The sequence below is a fragment of the Perkinsus marinus genome, assembly GCF_000006405.1.
Source record: "Perkinsus marinus ATCC 50983 genomic scaffold scf_1104296929422, whole genome shotgun sequence".
Classification (NCBI taxonomy): Eukaryota; Perkinsozoa; order Perkinsida; family Perkinsidae; genus Perkinsus; species Perkinsus marinus.
Window position 1 is genome coordinate 126,435 of NW_003216446.1, and position 16,648 is coordinate 143,082.

General features: G+C 45.0%; 6 protein-coding genes across 6 annotated transcripts; 4 read left to right on the top strand and 2 right to left on the bottom strand.

Moving 5' to 3' along the window:
- Positions 1-1,199: 1,199 nt before the first annotated feature.
- Pmar_PMAR028642 (Cation transport protein chaC, putative) lies at positions 1,200-3,166 on the top strand. Its single transcript, XM_002787335.1, has 7 exons — positions 1,200-1,291; positions 1,339-1,422; positions 1,759-1,850; positions 1,899-2,019; positions 2,328-2,403; positions 2,445-2,575; positions 3,005-3,166. The coding sequence occupies exons 1-7, from the start codon at positions 1,223-1,225 to the stop codon at positions 3,089-3,091; spliced, it is 660 nt and encodes a 219-aa protein (XP_002787381.1). The 5' UTR covers positions 1,200-1,222; the 3' UTR covers positions 3,092-3,166.
- A 1,232-nt stretch (positions 3,167-4,398) lies between these two features.
- Pmar_PMAR028643 (conserved hypothetical protein) lies at positions 4,399-7,849 on the top strand. The gene is made up of 11 exons (XM_002787336.1): positions 4,399-4,544; positions 4,928-5,046; positions 5,101-5,175; positions 5,226-5,264; positions 5,555-5,625; positions 5,862-5,945; positions 6,230-6,338; positions 6,899-6,972; positions 7,031-7,213; positions 7,548-7,670; positions 7,726-7,849. The coding sequence occupies exons 1-11, from the start codon at positions 4,412-4,414 to the stop codon at positions 7,814-7,816; spliced, it is 1,101 nt and encodes a 366-aa protein (XP_002787382.1). The 5' UTR covers positions 4,399-4,411; the 3' UTR covers positions 7,817-7,849.
- Positions 7,850-8,730: 881 nt separating this feature from the next.
- Pmar_PMAR028644 (hypothetical protein) lies at positions 8,731-9,057 on the top strand (the record flags this gene model as incomplete). The annotated part of the gene is made up of 1 exon (XM_002787337.1): positions 8,731-9,057. The coding sequence occupies one exon, from the start codon at positions 8,731-8,733 to the stop codon at positions 9,055-9,057; it is 327 nt and encodes a 108-aa protein (XP_002787383.1).
- A 452-nt stretch (positions 9,058-9,509) lies between these two features.
- Pmar_PMAR028645 (XPA-binding protein, putative) lies at positions 9,510-14,234 on the top strand (the record flags this gene model as incomplete). The annotated part of the gene is made up of 24 exons (XM_002787338.1): positions 9,510-9,734; positions 9,777-9,872; positions 9,969-10,127; positions 10,173-10,232; positions 10,276-10,425; positions 10,514-10,607; positions 10,699-10,826; positions 10,890-11,066; positions 11,116-11,245; positions 11,298-11,379; positions 11,671-11,818; positions 11,873-12,007; positions 12,057-12,117; positions 12,170-12,279; positions 12,326-12,438; positions 12,489-12,596; positions 12,893-12,969; positions 13,020-13,062; positions 13,417-13,499; positions 13,546-13,627; positions 13,676-13,814; positions 13,859-13,904; positions 13,952-14,090; positions 14,137-14,234. The coding sequence occupies 24 exons, from the start codon at positions 9,510-9,512 to the stop codon at positions 14,225-14,227; spliced, it is 2,676 nt and encodes an 891-aa protein (XP_002787384.1). The 3' UTR covers positions 14,228-14,234.
- An 876-nt stretch (positions 14,235-15,110) lies between these two features.
- Positions 15,111-15,529, bottom strand: Pmar_PMAR028646 (histone H2B, putative). The gene has a single exon (XM_002787339.1). The coding sequence runs from the start codon at positions 15,511-15,513 to the stop codon at positions 15,172-15,174; it is 342 nt and encodes a 113-aa protein (XP_002787385.1). The 5' UTR covers positions 15,514-15,529; the 3' UTR covers positions 15,111-15,171.
- A 227-nt stretch (positions 15,530-15,756) lies between these two features.
- Pmar_PMAR028647 (trophozoite protein, putative) lies at positions 15,757-16,609 on the bottom strand (the record flags this gene model as incomplete). Its single annotated transcript, XM_002787340.1, has 6 exons — positions 15,757-15,888; positions 15,935-16,004; positions 16,047-16,121; positions 16,172-16,306; positions 16,354-16,473; positions 16,566-16,609. 6 exons carry the CDS (start codon positions 16,607-16,609, stop codon positions 15,757-15,759), a joined length of 576 nt encoding a protein of 191 aa, XP_002787386.1.
- Between the last annotated feature and the right edge of the window lie 39 nt (positions 16,610-16,648).

A 16,648-nucleotide genomic window follows, 5' to 3' on the forward strand; every position in this document is an offset into this window, starting at 1 on the left:
CTTTGCCAACATCTCAGACACTTATTCTCACGGCGTAGTTTTTCAAAATCGACAAAGAAGCGTTGACTTTGTGCTTCAATAGTAGGAATTGCATCAACTGCTTGCAATGGGGTTGACGATTGCTTAAACTCACTGATTACTACTGGTGACGATTGAAGCTCCAATGAACGTGAACGACTTAACATCAGAAGGCGAGCCCTCCGGAAAGGGACGCTATCAAGTCTATATGCTAATATCCAATCATTGTAAGGGGGCCTTAAGGTAGCACAATACAAGTCATATAACTCATCATCAGTAACGACACTACCTTGGAGCTTCAACCTAGATACGATCGACTCAACTTCTTGAAAAAAGTTGAGTAAAGAGACATCTGATCGATGAACTAATGTGTTCAACCGCTTACGCAATCGACTATTGTCACCAGCATCGTAATACAAAGTATGCAATTCCTTCTTCAAATCATCATACAACGACGAAACAGGAAGTAAGGATAGATCACGATCTTGTAACACATCTTTTACACTACTATCCAAACTGTAATAGAGAACGAAGTATGCCGTGGCAGACTTTTCATCAATAGCTGTCTGCTTCAGCAATCTAGTAATCTGAGCTAAATGCCCGGTTATAGTAGGGCCATCTCTGCTAACCTTCCATGGTTTCGCAGCCAGCCCATTGTTGACAATCTCCAACCGTGCCTCCTTCTTCTCATCCCTGTAACCACGACCACGACCACCATAGCCCTCATGCTGCGCTGACCTCTCCTGAAGTACTGGGGATGCAGCCTCGTGTGAGGTCTCTCTAGGGGAGGTCTCACGGGGGGGCGTGAACTGGGTGTTCGAGGGTGGAGTTAACTGAACTCCAGACTTCTTTCTTGCAGTGCGACCCATGATAGGATTCTCGGATGATTGTTGGTCAAGTTGTCAATGTATAACTCGTAGAACTCAATGCAGAGTAGGTTGAGGTGCAGCAGTATACAAAGCGTCAATGTGGGCCTTATGTTCGCTATGTGCTTACGTACACATCTATACTAAGTTGAGCAAGATAGCACAAGATAGCAAGAATAAGCTGCGACTAGTAAGTTGGTCAACACCGGGGACCCATCGATTATGGGGCGAGCGAGAAGTAAATTGCGTATCAAAGTCCGCAGTTCGATCCGGGCAAGCGACAATTCTCCGCCATTTTTACCCACAGGTTACTAATAATAATCGTATTCTACCTCACAATGGAGTCTGCAGAAGATACTTCCTCACCCGACCTCGACCGAAACGGGTCTTGTTGGGCTACAGCTAAAGTAGCACTCTTAGTATGATGGTGACGATTTAGAAGAGGAATCTTTAGGTTGACCGCACAGCCGAGAAACGGAAAGATATTCGTATCATATTCGGTTACGGCTCGATAATGTGGCGGCCAGCGCTTGACTATGTAAGTTGTGGGTTGGTAACAGTCAACGATAACATCATCAATTCTCAATTTCTACAATAATGAATATATTCTAGAAAATTACGAATTTAATAAGTAACTTTTCTTTCTCCTTACACGAAATTTCAATTCCACCAAACCTTGATGGCACTCTCGTTAGTAGTCGCCGATGGAAATCTTATTATTTCGTTGTGGAATGGAAACGGGTCCTCACTGCAGTCAGACGAGTGAAGCTCTCATACATGTACTGTACTATACTGTACATCTACTGTCCCGAAATGGCTAAATCTAGTGCTCGTTGTTCTCCCAAAAATTTTCGGAAAAACGGTTTATTTTCAGGTCGATTGTTTTCCCGCAAAAGCAAAAGGTTTCGTTCGACGTTTTTGGCAGTCCAGCGTTGATCACCGAGGAACAGTTGCCTACCCTGGAAGGTTCGATCTGATAATACGAGATGGATCTCTATTTCTGAGTCCTTCTAGAGTGGCGACACTACTGCGATGCAAGGACTTGCCTGAAGTTAGTGGTGTTGCTCACCCTGAGGAGGGAGTGTGGGGTATGGCTTACGTGTTGAAGGAAGACGGTTTAGAGAAAACCATGGAAGTAATGATCATGTTGTTACGGCTGATTTGACGTTATTTAATGTTACACACTGTGTTGTATGAGATTTGTGGAAAAAATGGTATGGAAAGAAATGGTAGCTTTTGTTCATGTTCGCTATACGTGAACCATCACTCAGCGCCGATGTGTAAATTCATCACTGACACTCAGGTGGTCGCTTCCATTTCAAATGTCGTTTTAAGATTGCTATCTTGTCGTATTATCGGTATTTATCCTCCTGAATTTTGATTACATGCTATCGTACCTATTTTGAATCTTATCATGATCAACCTGTGGATACCTTTTTCTAGATGCTGGATATCCGCGAGAAGAACGGTTACACTAGGACCGTCACGACACTATACGATGCCAATGACAATTCGATCGGTAATTGAGTTGTATATGTCTATCAGGATCGTTTACCTCAGGAGAATGTTTTCTGTATTACGGCTCGGTGAATACTTCTGAAAATCCGATGTTCACTGGCGCTGAGACGATAGAGTCGATCGCGAGGCGAGTTCGGAGTGCAGTTGGACCTAGTGGGGCTAACGCTGATTATGTAATCTAAAAACAGGAATAGTGGAACTGAGAGTACTCGTTGAGGATGCATTAGTAGTAGTAGCGAGGCGCTGTATAAGGACCTCGTTATGAGGGCACGGGTAGGGGTGTCGGTGGATTCATCCGAGCTTGAGAGTACTTGTTACGGATGCATTAGTAGTAGTAGCAGGATGATAGTAGCCTAATGGTAGAGGGGGAGTCTTTATGTGTTGTTCATTGGTTAAAGCAGATGACCGGTTGAAGATTTCGAGGATGGGAAGGGGTAGAAAAGTATTACTTAGTGCTTTATGTCATGTTCATCGCAGTAACGGTTTCACCTCGGGGCGAGCGAATTTGTATATGAATCTTTCATAGTGAGGCGCTGTAGGGAGTAGATAGAGTATACAGATGGTGGGAGTATTTCTGTTGGATATGTATGGTTGTGGTGTAGGTTTACCGACTGTGGAGGTGCTTGCAGTCGTTGGGCGTTAGGGATGATCACGTCAATGCGTTATACGACGCGATAAAGGCCGCGTGACTCGGGTTCGATCCTTGCACCTGCTGTTTTTACACAATTTCTGTTGAGAATTATTTCTAACAGTAGTTTCTGCATAACAGTCTCTTCTTTAGTTGCCTCGCAGGCTCATACGGATGATGAGCTTCTTGTCTCAGTCCACGGCGATATTTTTGTTGACTGAAATCATTCGGTCAGTTCATTTTTAGTATCATACTCAACTTTAGTAGACAACTTGTGGATAGACTTTGCAGCAGTGATGTTGTTTTCGTTCAGATTTATTATAGCGTTTTTAGTGCTTTCACCAAAAGTGGTGTTTTTCATATCTAGGGAAATCTAATGAACGGAGTTATTTTACATTTTTCCGAACTTGATTTTTTCATGCGCATAATCAGTACCCCCTTTATACATGCCTTTACCTTCCCCACCATACGATGCAGGAATAGGCGTCGACCCACCGTCAGCAGCTGGAGGGTATCTTGCAGATGATGAGAGCATTCTTGATGATGATTTGAGTTTCCTCCAAATTGGTAATAGCAGTTCTCAGGCGATTCGGAGGTATTTTTCCTATCAGCGGTGAATCGGATGGATTCTACTTTGTGTGAGGAGATGACGAATGTGTGTCATCGGGCTGCGGTGGTGTTGTTTGTTATTTTGTTGTTGGCGTGGACGTGGTAATAAGGGGAAGTGGAAATGGAGTGGTATCGAAATGGATATACTGTGTGGTTTAATCGCAATATCTAACGTGTTTTGATTTTCATGCTGACTTCGGGTCAAAGAGTTCCCATATTTTATTTTTTCTCTCGTATAGCTTCCATTACTGTTTCGAGGAGGATCCGTATTCGTCATCTATGTGGGAGGGCGCATAGCCTTCCGATGGATTGGTGGTGTAGGAGTATCTTTTCGCATCCTTTTTGATCGATCGTGGGCCTGTTTTGCATCTTACCAGCAGCGAGCCTGGATTCGGGATATGTATCATAAGTAGTATTTTACTTGTTGATATCTATCGTTTTGGAGGCTGTTATTTGCCAGTTATTTCGATTAGAATTTGTTCGTCATTTTTTCTCGGGTGTACAGCTTGTCGTCATTGAAAAAGTAGCCCTTGGGTGTCGAGAGTTTTGAAGTGTTGTCGAGTGTAGGTACTCGAAATCGATTAAGGAATTTTATGGAAAATATGTTATGCCCAACTACGAGCCGCCAAGGGTTTCAAAAAAGGATGAAGATTCGGATAGTAGTCTTACACCTCGAGAATGACAGAAAAAGTATCTCTCGAGCGGCTTGTGTTGTTGGTTTTAGTGGAGCTCGAAAATACGTTTTAGTTTTTTATTTTTGGTATGTTACGGTATGGTGATGGAAGATCAAACCGTTAACATCTCCTCCTCCTCTTCTTCTCCACAAGATGGCATGAGAACGGTCCCGATGATGTCTCTCCCTACTATCAGTTTACTCTCTGCATCGTCATCCTTGCCGAAGGATTGTAGGCAAGGGTGGTGTGGGGAAGTTTCGGAAAAGTGTGGATTTTTTTTTCGAGCTCGAAATGGCTTGGCCTTTTAACGCCGTTCTTATCGTAGTGGATTCAGATTTTTTTTTATTTTTAGGGGGAAATTTTTTCGAATGTAGCTTGTATTTTGAGGCGGAATGTGAATTTGATATGATATTGTATTTTTTGGTATCAAGTCGATCGAGGATGGTTCTAGTAGTTTTAAATAAACGCTCTCAATCTTGGATGATATCATCGTAGTCATCCAAGATTCATATTCAATCAGTCAGAGTCATCGTAATATCGAAGTGTATAGTAATTAATATCTTTATTATATTTCAAGTGGCTCTGGGTGGAATTGAACCTGGATCGTTTGGTAGGCAACGCGATACTGACAAGGGTTTTGGTGCATACCGTGGACCGGGGTTTGACGAAACCATCATCGGAAGTGTGGAGGAATGGTGGAGGGTTGCGTCCGTTGATGGCCGCGCGAATATCGGTAATCTTCAAGGAGGAAATGTTGTGTATTTTAGCAGTATATTTATGATGGCAGGTTGTACCGGATAGCGAGGTTCCTATACCTCACAATTGGAGTGTGCCGGTATCGGTGGAAGATGATTTTGAGAAGGTAGTTTGAGATGTCCTTTCCTGTGATGGGCATCATCGTGATGATGGTAGATATTGGTCGGCGGAACAGGAGGAGGGGAGGGAGAATCGGTAGTATATGGGGAGAAGTGGCGAAGGAGTGGTATTGTAGAGAACGAGGGGAAATATTTATTATTTTTATATTTTTTTCGAGATGTTGAGTGAAAATTAGTGGCGATTTTTGTGCTTTGGGAATTTCTGTTGAATATATGATATGTTTGAATATGATTAACTCAACGTTTAAGATTATATGAGGTTTCCCGTTGGCATTACTAGAACAACAGAGGTTTTGTATGTGCAGTTTGTTCTCGCTGTAGAGGCTAAATCATGATTGAGTGAAGCGTGATAGGCTTTTGTTTCAGGGGAGTCAGCCGAGTTCGTCCCAATCGATTCGAGATAGTAGTAATGTGAAATTGAAGTCCTCAGGGGCGCGGTAATACGGGGGACGTTCGGAAGAGGGGCGGTTCACAATTTGAAGATCTTTCACTCGGCGCTTTCACTCGCAAGTTGATTTAGGATTTTCGATGATTTTGAAAGTAGTAACATTTCTCAAAAGGCGACTGTCGGTAAGGCTACCGTAACTTTCAAGAGGTCAGGAGCAAGGTACAAGGAGTGGGGGACAGGGGTATCTTGGGAGTTGCGCACAGCGAAGATTTTCGGTGTTGTCAGGGTGTTTGATATGCGGGAAGGCAAAGATGATGTTGACTCGGAAGGGTGGAGTGGAGCTGAGCATTTGAGAAAGGCGATTGGAAAGTAGGGGAGGGGCGGAAAACTTTCTGCGAAATTTGTTGTTTTTCTCGAAAAAAAAGTGAAAAAATTGTATTTTATTTCCTGGTAATTGAGATGAAGACTAGAGGCTTGTAGTCGATGTGGTGAAGCTTTGCTAGCGGTAGTTTTTCTGCTGTGTTGTCGTTCTCGCTTCAGAACATCTGTTGTTGTATCGGATTTGGGGGGAATGCAGGAATGTTTTTTGGGGGGGAAAATGGGGATATTTTCCGGTTTTTCATGTGACTCGTGATTGGTGTTTATTCGATCAGTCTGTCGCTATCTCCCGAAGAAATATCTACTGGGTGGGCATCACAGATAGCTCGGCTCGCCGGACCACAGTTGATGCAGGAAAAGAGACGAGTCAAGCAGGAGTTGAAAGTAGTCGGGGAGTGAGCTGATGATATTATCTTTTGCAGAAGAAACTAGAATTGGAATTTCATCGCGATTTGAATTTCGCACCACGTGTATGTGCTCATTGATCGGATCATTTCTCTCCACGGTAACGCCGATGAAAGGCATATATATCTTGTAGTGTTTAAAAACCCGGAATAAGTTTCAAATTGGAAGCAATTTTTCGTTTTTCAAACGAAAGTTCGCAAGTTCGTGCGGAAAGTTAGTTCGCTCTTGAATAATGAAATTTTCGTGTTAATATCAATACTCGCCGCGTATCAGCTACGACTATCTATGAGTAAGGGCCCATGCCGGGGGTCGAACCTGCGATGGATAAAAACGAGCTCTATTTGTTCTTCTCCGTCTCGATGGTCTGGTCGATGAAAAAATCTATAATTTTTTTGTGATTAAGTCTTGATGCTGTCAAAAACGGTGAAAACATTTCACAATACGGGTTTTGAGGATACGACTGTGTAGTGCACTTCCTGGTGTGAGGGGAGCATGTATTCGTAAGAATTGAAAACTTTGATGAATGCGTTTCGTCTCAGTCGTATGATGTTGCCTTTACGACCGTTCATGGGAGGCCTCCCGGAAGGGTAGATAAAGAGCCTATGCGCCCACTGTAAGTCCTAATTGGATGGTTTATGCAACCAGCACGAGCTCAATTATTTTTGACTCAGGTACACATATTACCGTGGATTAAAGCAAGCGATTGAGGAGTCGGAGCCGTCAACTGCGGCGGTGCCGAGTATCGATCGATCTCGGGCTACGATTCAGGGAAGGAGTGGTATGGGCCATCAGCCGGAGGAAGAGCCATCGACAGCAGCGTCGTCCAATCGGATGATGATGCGACTGCAATCACTGTAAGGCGGGGTGACTGGATGTGGGAAAATACGGAATTATGGTATCGGCTGAGTTCATCGTCACGCGGAAATAGAATTCGTCGCTGAGAAAAATATGGGGTTTAGTTTGGTTGTGTCTATTCACACAGTGTCATATGGATGAATTAGGAGGGTTGGAAATTTCTACTTGGAAACCTATCGACGATATGTGTAGTGCAGTTTCTTATGTAGCAGAGATTGGGCTACTGGGTATGGGTTTTCATATTTGCGTGAATTCTCACTCCCACCCAGGATCGTTACCACTTGGTTGTTGGCGATCGATTCCGACTGTTTTGAGAAACTGTGTGTGATTCAGGATTGATGAGAAATCGCGGATACGGGAAGGACTGCAGCAGTACCAGGCACGGTTCTTTGTTGAGAATCAGAGAAAGATTAAATATCACAAGGACATAGTCCCGATAGAGCGAGAATACCGAGAGTAAGCCTATCATTCGATAGGGCGTGGGATCGATCTCTGGGGGTTGGATTTTTAGATACAAGCAAGTTAAAGAGGAAATTGCCCAGTTGGAGCGAAAGCTGGGGATAGGCAATTCCAAGGAGCATCACCATCATCATGAAGACTGAGCAATGATTGAGGAGAGCATACCAGCTGAAGTATCTCCCTCCTTCTCTGTTTAAAATTTCCTGTATGCTTATCATTGATTTGAGTTGTGTTGGAGGGCTGAGGGGAAAAGCGGTCGGGCGAGCTTCATACGTTTTAGTTAAATTCATGGTGCTCTTCTGTAAAGTGGACCCCCTCCGTCGACGTCGCGATATTGCCCTATCGATTTAAACGGGCGTCAGGCGAGAGGGGTGATTAGTATACTCTCTCATTGGTGCTATGATAGGTTTTGATGCTGATTGCGGTGTACATGTATACGGTTGACGGGATATTGTGTGAAGAATGGACGGAGGAGTGAGAATTGTGGTAGAGGTAGGGCCGTATAAGGGCACGCATGCGGCGCAGTTGAGTATTACGCTACGACTACGGCTAAGTATGGCATTATGTACGGCTCGACGGAGATGGAGGGGACTGGTGAGTCGATAATGCGATCACAAGTCTCTGGGTAAAGATGGGATATTGGGTATAGGAAATTTGAAACATTTCAGTGTTGTAATCCGAGTGATTCGGACCTACTAGCAACTTGTAGTTCGTTTAAGCCATCTTCGATAGTCGTTCAGAATCATAGAAGTTATTCTCACAACATGAACGGAGGATGGTTCGTACAGCCGACGAGTAGTTTGAAGTTGAATTCCCGGAGGATCTGGAAAAGGAAGTCCCTTCAGGAGTTGCCAATGCCTGAGTCATTACGCCTCTCATCAGAGGACCTCTGCTCTCGAGCTCAGTAGTTGGTGTTGCTGAATCAGCAATGCTGATTATATATACGAAGCAAATACAGCCCAAATCTGAGTTATAGTCGACGACGTCGACTCGACGTTGGTTGGAAGGTTGGAAACGATGCACTGCATCGGATGCAGCCAACGATGCTCTGTTAACGATGCTATGCCAAAGATGCTATGCCAACGATGCTATGTCAACGATGCTATGCCAACGATGCTATGCCAACGATGCAGCCAACGATGCTATGTCAACGATGCTATGCCAACGATGCTCTGCCAACGGCAGAGCAAACGGCGGTGACGGAAACGGTAAATATGATGAGAGCGCTGGTGTCATTCGTACTCATGTGGTTGATAGACTAGGTAACGTCAATAATGCTGATTCTCAATGGGAGTTATTCATCATGAACGTGGCTGGTAATCGTACAAGGAGGGCGATTTGCGGATTCAATCAGAAGGATTACCAGGGACACCGCAACGGTTAGCAAACGATTGACAGTTGTAGTTTGCGCTACTATGGGAGACAGAAGAACAGAAATGGGAAAAATGGTTCCTATCACACTGACTGCTCTCGATAATTTACCACTGTTGATCGGCGTTGCGTTTTCCGCACTGTACTGGTGCTGTCGTCGATGGCCGATCGCCGACCAATGACGGGAGCGGTAAAAAAGAGACATACCGTTGCCGCGTTGGATTGAAATTCCTGTGTGAAAACCTCGACGTATTGGAATGGGTAGAAAGAACGGCTCGTCTTGAGGCTTTGGCGACTCCATTCTGTTATTATTTCAGGATGTGCCCAAGATGAAGTTGCAACCCGGAGATTTGCCTGGTTTGTTCCCATTGTTCACTGGCAGAAGGTTTCATTAATTGAAGAATCTTATGATTTCGTTGTGGTGGTTCGAAGGGGTGTTGAATCAGACTTGAGTCCTTCCTCGTTATGGCCGCTACAGTGATGAGCACGCCGTCTGCAGCACCACCGTCGTTGCTTACAGTAGACGCGTCAGGAGATGCATCCACGATGTTGGCTGTTGATCTATCGGCATGTGTGGACGTCGAAATGGAGGAAGAGTTACGGAGGAACCCGGGGTCGATGCGGCTTTGGTGGTATTACATTCAAGCGACGACTAAACGGATGGAGATGAAACAGAATGCCGATTTGAAGGTGAGGAAGAAGCATTGGTGTGGTATGAGTTGTGTTATTTAGGATGCCTTTATGGAGTTCCTATTCCAGCTGCACGAGAGGGCTTTGAGAGAGCTGCCGAGATGTTATAAGATTTGGCACAATTATCTCAAACTGCGGGTAGGACTATTGGTTGCCAGACTCTGTCACCAGAATGCATCGTCGTTATTTCTACTCGCACGAGTGATGTTATCATTGGTAAAATATTCTTTTCAGGAATCATATGTGGAGGATGTATGCGTGACGGATCCTGCATGTGATGTGGTAGAGGCTTGCTATGCTCGAGCGGTGTGTGTGTTGGGAAAGATGCCTCGTATATGGGAGGAGTATATTGAACACCTCACGAGACGATTGAAAATAACTTCAACGCGGCATGTGGGCTCGTTCGACTCTGAGAGTTTTCTCATTGTATTTGGTTAGGTCATCTACCAGGCGTTGAGGAGTTTACCTATCACACAGCACTATCGAATTTGGGCACTGGTGAGGTTGGGTTGGAGTGGTATGAATTATGATATTTTTGTAGGCGATGAAAATGATAAGAGAGCTGAACGTGCCAGTGAGGACTGGTGGAGAGTTGTTTAGAAGTTATCTCATGTTGGAACCGGCGCATGCAGAAACCTACGTGGCGTATTTGGAGGGCGAGGAGCAATGGGATGAGGCCGCTAAGTTGTTGGTGAGTCATCGAGTTAATGGTGTAGTGGTAGAGTGGTCGGCTGACTTATGAGAGGTCGTGGGATCGATTCTATGTGGTATTATTTCAGATGAAATTGGTTAACGATCCCGACTTCGTGTCCATGGAAGGAAAGTCCAACCACCAGCTCTGGCTTGAGCTATGCGATATGGTCACTACCCATGGTGAGCACCCCTCATATTCATGCGGTTTATAGACTCCGGGAATATGCCAACTGCATCCATGTAGCATGTCCGTGGCTGCTGCCCCTCTCAGGCCCTTCTATCAAGTCTGTGGAGGTCGACGCGGTGGTGCGTTCGGCCATAGGGAAGTTCTCAGACCAAACAGGCCGCCTTTGGAACAGTCTCGCAGACTATTACGTTCAATTGGGCAACTTCGGCAAGGTATGTAGGGATCAGATCGAAATTTCGGTAGTCATGCATTGCTTCGCTCCGCCTAATTTTCAGGCGCGTGACGTTTATGAGGAAGCGCTGGAGAGTATATCAACAGTGCGAGATTTCTCGTTGGTCTTCGAAGCCTATCAGAAGTTCCTCGAGAATCTCGTCACTGTTTACAGTGAAATGGAGGAGGAAAATGAGGAGGGCGAAGATACGGCAGGCTCGACTGCAGATCTTCTGGTGGAGGTGAGAAAGTCCCGCGTTCGATCCCGGCACCCCGCATTTTTCCCCGCAGGTTCTGGCTAAACTCATTGACCGTCGATTGGACCTCCAATCTCAAGTCAAACTCCGTCAAAATCCCAATAAAGTCTCTGAGTGGATTTCCCGGGCCAAACTTTTCAAAGATGACCCGCTGACGGTCGTTAGTAGGAATTTGCTCACTAGAATTTTGGGAAATTTTTGTCTCCAATTTCTCAGAGACTTTTGCTGAAGCTGTGAAGACTGTTGATCCGTTCCAAGCTGATGGGAGATTAAGTCGCCTTTGGATAGAATTCGCTAAGTAAGGATTTTCCGAGGGGGATGTGATCGGTATAGTAGTCGGCGGTCAGTAGTCACTGTATTAATGGGAAATTCGACAATGAATGAATTATTGGAGTTTCACCCGTGATATGAAAAACATATTTCACGACTATTGCATACAGCGAATATCGCGTTTTTCACCGAGTTTTACGCCACTTCACGTAAATCGGATGAAACTCTAAATTGTTTATCTTATGCCGAAACGTGGGGTAGCTCAAAGTGAGATCGGTAATCGATCATCAGGGCGAGCGCGGTTCTCCTCTGTTATCAGTTACTACATCAATACTGGTAAAGATATTGCGAATGCTCGGGCGGTGTACGAGAAGGCGGTGAAAGTGGAGTTTCGCAATGCGGAGGAGTTGGCGTCGGTGTGGTGCTCGTGGATTGAGATGGAGATTCAACAGAAGAATAACAAACAGGTGAGAGGAGACCTCTGAAAAAGGGGAAAGTGATTGTCGTTTGTTCTCGACCAGGCGTTGGAAATTTCGAGACGTGCGGTTGGCCAGTATAAAGGGGCGGAAGCTGGTACAGTGCAAGCTCAGCTGTCGAGGAGTGTGCGACTGTGGCATTTGGCTGCTGACTGTGAAAGATTTATTGCCAAGAATTTGGTATGCACGCATGCGCAAGGGAAATTATCGGTTCATGTTGTGGTATTAGGACACGACGAGAGCTGTTTACGATAAGATGATCGATTTGAAAGTGGCGACTCCGCAGACTTGTACGTTGTGTCACCAACGGGTGTCACCACATCACCGTTGCTGTCGTTGTAGGTATCGATTACGCTCAGTTCGAGGAGGATAACAAATACTTTGAGAAATCTTTCCAAGTTTACGAAAGGGCTGTGAGCCTGTTTCGATGGCCGCATGCCAAGGACATTTGGGTGAGTTGGTTGAGGTCTTCGGAAGTATTGATGATGGTGAATGTAGGTACTTTATTTATCCAAGTTCACTAATCGTTATAAGGGCTCGAAGTTAGAGCGATCTCGGGAGCTCTTTGATCACGCCTTAGCGCACTGTCCGAGCAAATACTGTCGCATGATGTAGGAGGAGGATGAGTATCTTAGGTTGCGGATGGTATGATACGGATTAGGTACCAGATGTATGCGCAGTTTGAGGAGAGGTATGGTCTTGCGAAGGAATCTTTGAAGATTCTCCATCGAGGAGTGTCGAAGGTTGAGAAGAGTGAACGCGTCCGCATGTGAGAGGAAATTATTATTATCAAATTTTGATCGTAAAAACTTGTCGACCTCATGCGTGTCGTTCGTCGTAGTGAAGAATATCAATACGAAAATTTGAAGAAGTTGTGGATACTATAAGAAAGAGCGCTTTGGTATTGGTCCTCTGCAAAACTATACCACGACAAGGCAGGTATATAGAAATTGATGTACTTGTTAGACAAGTCGTTTTACATTTTGTTGGTTTGAAAAATGACCATCCGAAAAAATGTATAAATGGGAGATTTTTCGGGAATTTCTATAGTTGTTAAATCGTGAGGTACAACCTTCTTATTGCTAAGACGGTAGATCTACTGGGAGCCCCTGCAACAAGGCCTATCTATGAGGAAGCTATTGGTGAGTATTGTCGTACTGTCATTTATCATACCACATTTTCTTTACTTCAGCAACTCTCGATGACGACCGTCAAATCGTGGGGATGTGCCTACAGTAAGTTCGCATTAGTGCTAATCTCGATGAGTGGATTTGAGGGAAATCGATCAAGATTCTTTCGACACCGCACGCGCGATAATTCCTGTGGTCGGGGGAAATGACCGAAGTATTTGTCAAAGACATAAATTATTAATTATAGTCCAATAGTCTTGAGAAATTGGGTGAGTTGAAGTTACCCTTCTGAGACTTGCACTGCTGTGTGGTGGGTTTTCTGTTCGAAACTTTCGTGATAGATGTGGAATTTTCAAATTTTTTACTCTTGGCGGGAGAAAATAAAATCATAGGTAGTGGTTACTGGAAAAAATATTCGTCATTTTTTCCTTGGCGCAGGTCAATATTTTCCGATTTCAGGTATAGTAATATCGAGAGAGCTATGGGTGAGATCGATCGAGCTCGAGCTATTCTCAAGCACTGCAGCCAATACTGTGACCCTAGTAAGGATTCTCCCCTTCTTTGTGATGCGCTATGGTCCATGTTTAGGTAAGGAGAAATCAGAGGAGTACATTGGCAACTTCTGGAATGAATGGAGAGAGTTTGAGCTCACATATGGCAACGCTGATACGTAAGGCAAGATGCGTCTCGTCAGAGAAGCTCAGGTTTCTGTTGGCAGGTACCGAGAATTGAGACGAATTTGGAGAAGTGTCATGGCACAGTACTCGAGGCAACACTTCAATGCTACTGATATCAGCCATCAAATTACCGAGCAAATGGAGAGGGATAAAATGGAGGGAGATGATGACAATGACGAAGTAGGTTGAAAAACAAAAGCTTGTTGATGAATTTGTATTTCTAGGCGGATCCGATGGCAGCAGCGGAGAGACAAGCTGAGCGAAAAAGAGGTGGGAAAAGATAATTTTTTTCGGGATAGTTTGAGTTTTGTCCTCAGCTCGAGAGGAAGGGGACAGTGGAGATTCTGTGACGAAAAGACTTCGAATGCAGGAAGAAAAGTTGGACTTTATCGAGAGCGCTTCATTCACTGGAGAGAAAGAAGGGTTCTCTTTCAAGATGGGTGTTAGAGGCTTGGGGTGAGGCTTCAGGGAATTTATCGGTCCATTGTAGCGTTCCTTGCAGATACTACAGAGACCTTGGTGGGCTGCTCGCACTAGAAGCTGCTCATACTGGAAGAAACGACGAAGACATAGAGTTGTCTGATGATCTATAGAGTCAATAAAAAGATCGTTTCGAAACGTTATCACACCGAATTGAGTTCGTCAGTAGTTCGGATATGAGACGATGACGCGAAGTTTGATTGGACGTCCAAGAGTGCAGGTCCAGGCTTGCATGGGGCAAATTCAAGCAAGCGTAACAAGTATCGCTCGTGCGTGCGTGGCGCACGCCATGGTGATCGACTCGAATGAGGAGGTAGTGCAACCGGTCGAGGACCAGGTGATAGCAATCTGGCTGTGCAAGAGCATCTCGAGCCGGTTCCACTCTGGAATTTTTCTTTTATTGTTTTTACTAGTTGTTTGGGGGACATTGCCTATGTGCCTGCGTGCTAGGCAATGTGACTGTGGTGTTGAGCCAATGCACGGCGTATTGTGAGGTTCGGTATTATCACCGCCCTCTGCTGCCTAGTTGGCTAACACCCAGTCTCACCCAACACTCCCAAATGACTAATACGATGCGGTGGAGCGGGCCTTGATGATATTGAACACAAAAGTCTGCATGATGGATGTTCACGAAGGACGCATTGAGTGTGATTCGCGTATTATGTGATTCACATTGATTTTTTTAATTTCGTACCAACGATTAGTCCTTGAGGAATATCACCTCCGGGAGCATGATACGATGGGAGGCAAGAAACCCCCTGCTGGAGTCGAACTGGATAGTCGATTCAGCAGACCTGATGTGGGTGATATCTTCACTCGACCACCCACCGATAGTCAGTCATGAGATGCTCTCGTTCACACCCCTAATCTTCTTGGGACATATGCAGAACCAAACGTCATGTTCGAAATCGTTACGAAGATATTCTCAGGAACACTGTAGTGAGTATTGTAAGGCTATCCTTTTTCCACTACTACAACACTCAACAGCTACATAGTAAACGGATAACTGAGTATTCTCGTATTCGTTAAAAGGTAAGTGTAAATAATCATCGAATCTTTAAGCAGACGTGAACTTGGTCACAGCCTTAGTGCCCTCACTCACAGCGTGCTTAGCCAGCTCACCGGGAAGGACCAGCCTGATAGCAGTCTGTATCTCCCTACTCGAAAGAGTCCCCTTGTTGCTGTATTTGCACAATTTACTGGCCTCGGTCATAATCCTATCGAAAGTGTCATTCACGAGGGAGTTCATAATCATCATACTCTTCTTGGAGATGCCCGTCTTAGGATGGACCTGCTTGAGGACCTTGAAGATGTAGCTGTTGAAGGTCTCTGAACGGGAACGTCTCTTCTTCTTGATGTCCTTGGACACACCACTGGCCGCCTTAGTAGGGGAAGACATATTCTTCAATACAACTGCACAACTCGGGAATACAATGCATTTGGAACATTCATCGGTCATTCATCCTCTAATTATGATCGGAAGCTTTCAGCCTACAATGAAGTTATACTACTCCCGAAGTGTAGTTCGTACAGTATGACAATTAAAGGACAAACTATATAATAGAAGATGTGATTTGAAACGAATGCACTCAAAACCAAACACCAGCGAGTCGATCGTGAAACAACATACGCAAGGGGAACTTTAGAAAAGTCCCTTGGAGTGCATGTGGAAAGCCCTAGCCCGCATCTTCCTCTCCCTCTTAGTCGTAAGATACTCCATCCTAGTGTGCCGGACCGTCCTCCTGTTGTCAACACGTCCACAACTCTCAAGTAACTGACAAGAATGCTGCTACCGGGGATCGAACCAGAGACCTCCCCACCTTCCGGAATTTCTCTGCCTTCGATTTGGCATCCAAAAATGTCCCTCCTTGCACACGGAATAATCGATGACTGAATAAAAGTGTACATCAACGACAGATGATCTCTACTCACCGAGGCCTCCCCTTCTCAGTCCACCCAACCCGCCAACAGTTCATCCTCGGATAATACATCACTTCTGAAACCGTACTGAAAGAAAACTTCCATCAAAACGATTAACCAAAATTATGGTCAGACACCTCATATCATAGGGTATCCTATCGTGAACAACATTGTATCTTCGCCGCTTCCAGAAATTTTCCGGTAGTAAATTGTAGGGATAATCAGCACCGCAGAATCGACCATCGCGGACCGTAGCTACGAACTGCTGTAATCTGCACGCATGCACAAGTCGTCAGTAAAAGATTCCCTTCCTGCCCACTTGTAATTCTTCGGCAAATACTTTGCAAATCCGTCAACAACTGCCTCCCTCTCAGGAAGGGCTCTCCACGCTGACTGAATATGGGGATGTCTGGTAACCTTAGGATGGGGTGGACGGTACCTACACCGTCACGCGCCACAAAATTCCTGCACGCATGCACAAGCAAGTCTCCCGAATCCACGACTTATCGAAATGAGAAGGAAGATATCTACAGCATCCTTACTATTCCAAAATCATGAGAGGAACTTGCAAGCATTTTCGAGGGAAAAGCGACCTAACTAAACCTAGCACGCAT